Source organism: Merops nubicus, unplaced genomic scaffold (genome assembly GCF_000691845.1).
Source record: "Merops nubicus isolate BGI_N331 unplaced genomic scaffold, ASM69184v1 scaffold5220, whole genome shotgun sequence".
NCBI classification, from domain to species: domain Eukaryota; kingdom Metazoa; phylum Chordata; class Aves; order Coraciiformes; family Meropidae; genus Merops; species Merops nubicus.
The window spans coordinates 33,547-43,865 of NW_008584721.1; the positions used below are offsets into that span (position 1 = coordinate 33,547).

General features: G+C 38.3%; 1 protein-coding gene across 1 annotated transcript in view; it reads left to right on the forward strand.

Annotated features, from left to right (window-relative positions):
* The window catches only part of GALK2 (galactokinase 2), a 48,706-nt gene that overhangs the window by 32,312 nt on the left and 6,075 nt on the right, over nt 1–10,319 (forward strand). Inside the window, exons 8-9 of the mRNA XM_008945078.1 lie at nt 608–818; nt 9,493–9,694. Coding sequence (XP_008943326.1) covers nt 608–818; nt 9,493–9,694 — 413 coding nt within the window. The remainder of the gene's footprint in view (nt 1–607; nt 819–9,492; nt 9,695–10,319) is intronic.

Below are 10,319 nucleotides of genomic sequence, written 5' to 3' on the forward strand. Positions count from 1 at the left end.
TCCTGTAAGGCTTGAAACTGCCTTTAAACTGGATGTTAAAAGAACATACTTAAAATTTACTTTAAACTCTTGAGATTGAGGAATTTTACAATCAGTTCTCCTGCACAAATCTTATGCCTGCTTTCACATTTTTAAGACTGTTGTGAGAAAGGGCTTCAATGACAACCTCTGATGTTCATCAGAAAACTCCAGGACCATATTGGAAAGGTCAAACTAATTTTTAAGTGTTAGAGAACTAACAGTACTGAAACAGACTTCATAGGGACTTTTAGTGTTACAGTATCATAGCATTTGTATAAGAAATTGTTTGAATGTGATTGCAGAAGGCTTGAAGTAAAAACATTCATGGATAAGGCTAATTCACTGGTTTGATATCACACAAATAATGCCCGCAGGGGTTTTACAGAGAATATTTGATTTGTGGGAAGAACATGTAATTCACAGACCTTTTAAAAATAAATATAGTGATTATCTGCTAAAATGCCTTAGCTTCTGATAGGTTCCAATTAGGTGAAAGGAGAAAACGGAGTTTGAAATTGATAATGGACAATTACATAATTTTAAATATGGAAGCACAATGTTTTCTGTTTTATTTTTCAAATTCTAGCTTCTCTCAAAGTCAAAAGGCTTGGACTGGAAAATAATGTTGAGACTCCGTGATGTGCAAACCAAGCTAGGAGTTAGCCTAGAGGAAATGCTGACCGTTGTCGAGGAGGTATTACATCCTGAGCCTTACAGCACAGAGGAAATTTGTAAATGCCTGGGAATTAGCCTGGAGGAGCTCCGCTCTCAGATCCTTAGTCAGAACACGCAAGATGGTAAGCATATATGAAATGGTGGGGTTTAGTGTACAATGCTTGTATTATATAAAAAGTTTATGTATTAAGAAGTGGTACAAGTGGAAGTCTTGCCAGAATACTTCCCCAGAATCTTGGGTGGCAAGTGAGAGAACTGATATCACAATTTTTATTCTAACTTAGAGCAAAACTTTAACATTGATTGAACTGTTTCTAAAATGGTAGAAATAGCAGATCACTTAGTGCTTTTGATTAGCCAGTGCTGTTTGAGAATCATCTCTGAATAACCCAGGTTTTATTCTAGGGAAAAGTCTAAACTAGGTTTCCTGCTTGGCCAATAGCTCTAACAAAACCAAACATTTTTGTTAGTTACAGCATCATTAAAATGAATCTACTTGCTCTCCCTTAGCTGGTGTTAAACACAGCATAGGTGGAGCTTATATTTCTATTTTTTAAATGATAAATACAATATTAGTCTATAAAACATGCACTGGGCAGCAAGTCATCAAGGTCTCTCCTAAGAAGAGCTTCTGTCAGTATTGATATTTTTCCTTTTTTTTTTTTTCTATTTAAAGTATTTCTTATCTACTATTGCTGATGTTCATACCATGCAGTCATGAGCATTGGCACATGTGGAACAGACCCTGGATGCATATAGTAGGGTTGCTAATAATACTGAATAATAAAGCATTTATGAAATAATTACTTTGCATGCATAACAAGTTTCGAACTGAGATCAGAATCTTTCTTTAAGAACTTAAAATAATCCTTACTTCCTTGTTTCCATCTGTAGCCTTAATACCTCTACTGTTTTTTAGCTGAATTATATTCTTGCCTTTCTAACATTGCTTTCAGGGACATTTATATTTGATTTATATAAAAATCTATATACATATCTATGTATACTGATGCTTATAGTTAAATGAGCTGTGTATCTGAAACAATTATAAACTTTATATATTGACCCAGGACCAGGTCCTGAATCTATATATAACCTATTCTGCATCCCAGTGGTATCAGAGTGTGAAACTCTTATTACAGTGCCAGAGGGTACCAGGATGGAATCATGGAATTATCTTAATTACCTTAATTCAGCTCTTTATTGCTATAGAAAGAGTTAGGATAACTCTGTAATGTATGTACATGAGGAATATACAGAACCATGTACCTGCATTTTGCAATATTTTCATGGGGAACAACAAGTTTGTAAGTCTTTTATGCTGTCCCCTTACTCTCCCCTTCATGAAGCAATACAAGACTATAAACTTAGAGATGTTTACACTCCTTATGCTTGGTTTATAAAGCCAAACTCTAGAGTTCTGTAGAACTGAATTATTTATAACAGGTTATTTTGACTTTTTTTTCAAAAGCCAAAGTCAGGTTAAAAAACTTAAACATAAAATCTGTAGAAGAAGCTCGAAGGAAATCTTATACTGTGGCTCTGAATAGTGTTTGCAGATGTTTGCCGAACAGGATCTCTTAAACTTGCATGAGACTGTGATTTCATTTGATAAGGGCAATTAAAATGGGTTATGCTGAAAGCCTCTTTGCATGTACAATATGAAATTAAATAACAGATTGCTGTAAAACTGCTGCAAAGAAGAAACAAGACAGACACAAAAAGAAGGAATCTAAATCCACTGTTTGTTTTTGTTACACAGTAAACAAATTACATTTTCTGCTGGCTTTAGAAAACTAGAGGCTGCTTGACAGAAATATTTTTCTTAGTTTCCCTCTACTTTCCCACTACATTTTAATGACAGTGCCTGGTTTCTTTATGTGAAAGGAACATACCAACAAATAAGCTGATCTCTGCAGAGAGTTTCAGAATGTCGTTGAACTTCATTGTTCAACATGAAGAACCATAACATTTAGGGTATCTTTCTTCTTTTGCACACATTTTATCAACTTTTCTGATAAAATATTATAGTGTTAAGGGTAAATTATTTGCCTGAGAATTACTATTTAGATAATTTACTGGATTCTGAATTTCCTCTGTGACTGAATATAAATTGTCAGTAGTTTTAAATTTTTGTGTTATTCAAAGCCCATTGATAGTTAAACAATGTTTTGTACTGGCATTGTATCTCATGTTTAAGGATCTGAAATTGCTATGTAGACTTTATTTTAGCCTTAAGTCTAGCTTCCCCTCCTCTCCTCCAGTGATGGTACTGGATATTTATGTAAAGTTTCAGAAGTATATAAGGCTTGCCAGATGAGAACTCCACATCCCAAAGAAAAATGGTATGGACAGGCTTTGGGCAAATCCCAGACCAGGTGTGGAAGCCCACAGCAACTTTACATCTCTTTTACAGGAAGGTACTGAAAGATTTCTGCAGTTCTCCACTGTACAGCCCACTTGTTCCCCACATTTAGGGAAGTACAAATAGTGCATAAAGTCCTTACAGTTGTTCCTTGGCCAACTCAAAATCCTGAGTTTAAATCTCCCTTGCAAATGTTTACACATGGATTGCAAATGTGGCTTCTGAACATCTCTAAAAAAATAATATTTATTACTTTCTAAGGTGCACTATGCCATAATTTTGGCTTGGCTTTGAGTGCTTCACAGAACATTTAGTGTGTGGTGATTGTGGGACATTAAGTATTTATAAGCTTCACCACAAAAGGATATTCTCCTGTAAAACACTATATTCCTTTAACCATTAAACGTTGGGGTTTTTTTTTTCCCTTCTTAAATGAGGTATTTTAAACCCCATTTTTCATTTCCGTGTATAAAATTGTAACCTAATTTTGACATTTAAACCTGGGAATGAAATCACTATGGGAGGAGCAGGCATCCATTTGCTGGGTGGATTTGGCTGTTTAACTGCCCTCCTATTCGTCCCCTGGAAAGAAAATTCTAAATCTGTGCTGTAGATTCAATGAGTGGTGCTTGAATGGCCTTTCATTCGCAGTGCCAAGTAGTTTGTATTAATGGTGATCTCAGTAGGAGAACAGTTTCAACTTCATTAGCACAGGCAGGCACATGTGAAGGTGGGCTCTCAGATGTTCTGTCAGGCAGCTCTGGGATACATAAAGGTTTGCCACGTGTTAGTAGAGTGCCCTTGTCTTATACTAGCAGAGGTTACCTCCAAACTGGCAGACCTAAGAACACTTCCCAGCTTGAGAGTCCAGGTGTCTACTCCAGGCTCAGCCTGATGGAGAAACCTGGGAACGTACCTTCCCTTTCCACAAAAACCTGGTTTACTTGGGATGAGCCCCAGAGTGGTGGCTGCTCCAGGCAGATCCCATACAGCTACCTGGAGGATGCAGGCCTTTGGTGTGTGCCACAGGCTAGGCACAGGCACTGAATGGTCTAGATTGGTTGCAAAACCCTTGTTAAAGCTAGCGTTCCTTTGGAGGGGAAAAAAAAATCACTTTAAACCAGTAGTTACTGTCATCTCGAAGCAGGTGTCTGCTAAATGTGTCATTGAATCCAGCAGGGACTTGTCCCTGGTTTATTTTCAGAAAGCCAGATTGCAAACAGTTACTTGAGCAGTCCCGGGAGAGTAACTGTTCCCCACTTCGAGAAGGGGGTTCACAATCTGGCTCAAATTAAAGCCATCTGGCAGCATTTTCTCATATACAGTATGAGCCAGAAACCTTCACCCTCATCATGTTCAATCAGCAGGATGCCTAACAGAGAAGGGTACCATTCCACGTGAGTAATGATGGTAGAAACTGTCCCCTACATGATTTTGCGTCAGTGAGTTTTTCCTGTTATAAATTTCTAACAGTCACATCAACCACGTGTAGCTTATTAATCTAGAGTAAAACATATCTTAAGAAGCTGCCAAAGCAACTAGAAAAGAAATATAGCCTGAAGAGGTTGGTCTTTAGCTAAAGGTCAGATAGAATTGTACAGGAAGCCTCTAAAGAAAGGAATCTGCTGAAGCTGTAACAAATAGTATGAGTTGCTGAGAAGCCACAACATTTAATTATAAAGAAAAAAAAAATCCCTGTAAAGGGAGTGGAGAGGTTTACAGTATTTTTTTTTTAAAGTTAAAATTAAAAATGTGACCATACAGTTGAAAACCCACAGTAAACTTTTCTGTTTAATTAACCCACAGTTATTTGGGACTACTACCCCAGGATTTTTGTTTGATACTTTATATGGATTTTGGACAAACTCTCATTAACGTTAGTCTGCTGTGCCTTACAGCTTGGAAAGTTCTTGCTGCAACATGAGTTACGAGTGCACTGGAAAATACAACCATTTCTTTCAAGGGTATTTGGTGGTTTGTAAGTGAATTGAATCTACCTGTTAACGGATGACATTACAGAAATCCTCTGCAGAGGAGCAAAGCAGCGCATCCACAGAGGGTCAGCAAGAGTTGCTGGCATTCTCTGAAAGAAATAGCTAAGGACTGACAATACAATTCCTTTTTTAAACTCAGACAGTGAGGCTGGAAGGTGTATTAGCTGCTGCAAGAGAAGGCCAAATACCAGTGAAATGTATTAAAAACTTAGTCACAAAATGTCACTAAGAGCAGATGCAGGTATAGGATTCCTTGTCCTCAAAGTTCTGATTGGTGTCATTTTGACTTTTCAAGTCTACTTCAATTTCTTCTGATCTGTGTCTGTTTCCATCTATAAGAGGTATTGCTCACACTCAAATTCATAAGGAGCTTTTACTGTGTGCAGATGATACGATACAAATTAAATCACAATCTCCATGCTGTCTTTTCAGAAAGGGACAATAGAGACCCTGAAATTCTGATTGTCCAAGTGTGTCTAGGTCTAAAATCAAACAGTTCAGTCTTGCATGGCAGTGGGCTATGCAGAACGTGGCAGAGAGGAAACGTAGTGATTTTCAAAGAACAGTTTTTGAAAGCATGGTCAGAGACCAGATGCCCAGCTGATAGAAACCTCCATCAGCCTGAAAGGTCCTACGTCAGTTTAAAAAAGCAGAGCACCTGAACTGGATATTACACAGATCCCCAGAGGGCAAAAACATTGCTCTAGACATGCCCTAGACAATTACTCTTAAATCAGCATAGCAGCCAGATAGTTCCGTTGCATCAGAGGTTTTAGGTTCCTCTCTAGTCACCAGAGAAATGGGTACTGCAGGGCAATCTGGGTCTCGGGTGGCATAAATGGTTCCTTAACCTGCTCTTTTCTCTGAAAGAAGGTGGATCTGAGGGTACCTCTACCCCTAATTTGGAAATATATTTAAGCAGGAGAAACCAAACCATTATAGTTAACTGAATTAGGAAAATATATTTACGTTTTCAGTCAGATTAATTACCCGATTTCTCTACAGTGTAATAGATTTAAGAATCCACATGATTTAAGAACCTGGCATTAGTTCCCTCCGCCCTGCTTTTTTGCTCTCCTTTGAGCACCATGGGGATGGGTTGTATGGCCTCACCCTCTGTGCAACACTGGGAAGTTTACTTTGACAACTTCAGTTTTTCCTCTTTCAGAGCATTCCAGCCCTAGCTCAGATATAAACTAATCAGTCGTGCACACTTCGGTTTTGTTTCTTTTAACTGTGACAGAGTATGGCATAGGAAATCAGCTCTTCTTAATTGTAAAAAATGAGGCCACGTGAAACACACGGATTCTCTACAGTTTCTGAACTTTTCTAAAATTACAGCCTCCATAGTTCTTTGGCATATCCTATTAACTCAGGTTTTATTTATGTGGAGCTAATATACAGGCTGTGATGCATTGAGGAGATTCCAATATAGATGTAATTCTTGGAAATGTGTGCTCTGCTATTTTTTCTCATATAGACATAGCTGGACTACACATCCAAACAGAAGAGATACAAAATGGTTTCTCTATTAACAGAGGCATTCGGTGTTGAAAGCCAAAAATGTGTGAATCATTTCATTATTTTAGAATAGGACTTACAGAGTACAGAGATATTTGCTACCCTAAAGGTGATTTTACCTGAAAAGTACACTGCCAGAGAGGAAAATAAAACTATTAATTTTTTTTTTTTTTCAATACAAATGTTTTTATGAAATATAAGGCTGCCCATAACCAACAAATAGCTCATATGATGAGACCGGACTTTAACCAATGCTAATTCAGTAAATGTCCACAATAGTCTGAGAAAAGTGTACAGCCCCTCCCTCTCACTTGAGAACTGCCTGAAAAGATTGCTTTTGCTTCAAGAGAAAGCCAGTGTCAAGGTAGCAAATTCACCCCTGCACAGAGTGGCTCTCCTGTGAAGGAATGCTGTCAAGGACACAGCTCAGATCTTATGGCTGGCAGCCAGTGGCTAGAGCACCCATTCTGGTTGCCAATTCATAAGACGATGAGCACAACACAACCCCAGAGATTTTTAAGGTAATGTAGCCAGTAGAGCATGGCTCTTCCAAAGGGTGGTCTCCGAATCAATCACAGCCTTTGGCAAGTCTGTTGCCTTACAATTGAAACCAGACATGTTTTCAGTTCATTCTTTGGGTTACTACTGTTCAATGGTGATTTACAAGAGAGTGTGAGCTATGGCAATCTCTCACGCAACTTTAGATATTCCCTAAACAAATGCACATTTAGAAATCTCCTTTCTCTAAAACAATAGCTTATAAAAAAAGAATATTTAAAGAGAAACTATCCCTAAAAATAGGCCAAGCTGCCTTTCTTCAGTGTTCAAAAATACTGAGACATCACTGTGCAAAACACAGTGCATGTAACTCCAGCAGCAACAAAATCTAGTGGGTTAAAACACACCTCTAAATGGGAAACCAAAATGTGCTCTTCCTCTGTGATAGTCTCAAGATGGTGTTTCTGGGGGGCAGTCATTTTCTCATTTCTGTCCTAGTTTGAAATGCATTCAGACGGCCTGTTCAAAAGACAGCCACAGAGGGTTTCTCAGTAGCAGGCTGTATTGAATTACAAAATAAATATCACTAGAAGCAATATCACCAGTAGCAGAATGCTGCTATGTTCAATATCTCTCTGCCATTTTAAACTATTTGTGTCTCTCAGCACTGTATTTTCACTTGTGAAAATTTCACAGTGATTTACACTGGAGAAATAAGATGGGATTGTACAGGTGCTGATGAAGTTCTAGTAGTCTGGTAAGGGTTGCAATCTGGACTGTACATACAAGAGACTTAATACTGGACACAATTTTATTTCCAGTCTTTCAAAGAAGACTTCTGCATATACTTGCAAATGTAGATTGCTGAAATCATCAGAAGTGATTCCAGAACTTGGCTGTCTCTGCAGAACAGCCAAGTAGGAACTCCATGTGTCTGGGTCAGATAGCAAGTTCTGTTTTGAATAGAGGGCTTGTCTTTCTTCTCCTTTTATTTCTATTTGAGTGTTTCATCAGCCATTTTAGAAGACAAGAGAGACCAGAAACTGAAACGAGGAGAGAGACCTTGCTTTAGAGGAGAATTTACATACAGAAATGAAATGAGGGATATTCTGAGGTGCTGTAACAAGAGTGTGCTTGTGTTAATCTGAAATAAGGAAGTGTACTGCAGTAGGTGCTCCACTTGTCTAGCATTTACTACCCAAACAGCTCAAGCAAGCCAATTTACTCATAAATTATGTCACATGTGTTTCTGGTGAACAATACTTCATCAATAGCAGCCATGATATTAAAACAAACAGAACTACATTGGGAGAGAAAACCAAAGAAGACGAGCTTGGCAGATCAATTCTCAGGTATTAGTTTCAATCCAAACTCTGCTGTAAATAGGAGTAGCTTGAGGAGCCTTTAACTACAGCCATCCCCTTCGTTTTTGTGCCACACTGTTCAGGCTTCGTGGAGGTATCTGCCCCAACAGCAATGCAGGTTTGGGCACCTCCACTCCCTTGCCAGAGGAACTGCTTTTTAATGGCACAATAGAAAATTTTAGCCCAAATCCTTGGACTAGCCGTTGATCTTAGTAAGTCAACACTAAGCAGTACCTGTGTGGGCTTGACATCTGTTCACGTCCACGCAGGCAGCACGGACACTCTGGCTGGTAAAACACACCAAAAATAAACCCTGAAAGCCCACCTGAAAGCACCTGTGCTCTTCACTGTATCTTTAACCTAGTGTTATTTACAGTCGGGGAGTTTGCATCATTGTGAAAATATTTGAGAGAGCTTCTTTACCTAAGCGCCGGGAAATGTGGACAGCGGCATTTCTATAAGAAAAGAGAAAAAAAAAAAAAAAAAAAAAAAGGCAGCAGCAGAGTGATTTTTGTAGTTTGGTAGTTGCTTTTTTTCAAGAAAAGATCCATGTGCACATTTCCATAATTGATGCATATTTGGCCTGGCACAGTCACACAGAGCACCCTGGGCCAGCAGGTGCTGGCTGATGGCTGCCTGCAGGGCACTGGGTACCCTTCTGGTGTTACTCATGTCTCTGGTTTCTACTATTTGAAAACCTGAAAGCTTTAGATTAATGCCCCGATGCAAGTTGCTGCTAACTCTGGAATTTGTGGCTTGCCTCTGCAAAGTAAAAGGAGAGACTGGATCTCTTCAGTGACAGAGCAAATAACCAGAGCATGTGCATGAAGTTATCAACATGAAAAAAATGTGTATGTTGTATTTTGATGAACACTAAATACTATTTTATTATTAGGACTTTTAAATAAGAGGTGAGCTTTTGCAGAAGACTTTTAGCCTAGAGAGTTCTCATGCAAAAATATGAATTACTAAAAAAAAAAGATGTTGTTTTAGTATGTTCCTCATGTAGTGAATATTAATGTATAACTGTAGTGCTTATTTTGTTTCTGTTTAGTCTCCACCTTTAAGTTATACCAGCGTGCAAAGCATGTGTATAGTGAAGCTGCCAGAGTGCTGGAATTTAAGAAGATATGCAATGAAGCACCTGCCAATGCAATCCAGCTGCTGGGAGAATTAATGAACCAGAGCTATATCAGCTGCAGGGAAATGTATGAATGCAGCTGTCCTGAACTGGATCGGCTGGTAGACATCTGCCTGTAAGTTTTGACCACAAGGAAGAGTAATCGCCTGTTGAGAATATTGTTTGAATTGATGAGAAAATATGACATAGTTGGCTATTGCAATTTTAAAATGAAAGTATTCTTGTCTCTTATTACAAAATTAATCTCCTGCAGGGACATTACATGGTCAATTGTTTCCCTACTGACATCTGTGTAATACTTTCAGATGAAAGCGGCAGTTTATGGCTTTATTACAGACTTTGCTTTTGGACTGACTCATCATCACAAGTGTTACGTTAGACTGTTGGCTATTCTTTTTTGAAGTTGTAGAAGAAGTCATAACTGGTTTTCTTAAAACATCATTTTAGTTGTTCTATTTGAACTCTGCTACTTTTTGTGTTTTTCTTAACTGTTTCAGAGCTGCCACTGTGGGATTTCCAGGGCATAAGCAAGCTGTTCTATATTCTTAGGTTGCCCTGAAATTGTAATGGTGTTGTGAAATGCTACTGCATTTATTTTCAATTTAAAAAATATGTGATTTTTTAAATGATACATAGGGTATCACATAGGTTGGACAGCATTCCACTGTTTAAAGGATGAGTGTACTAACTGTTACAAGGACTAACACACTGCCTTTCCTCTCTGCAATGTCTCTGAGCTT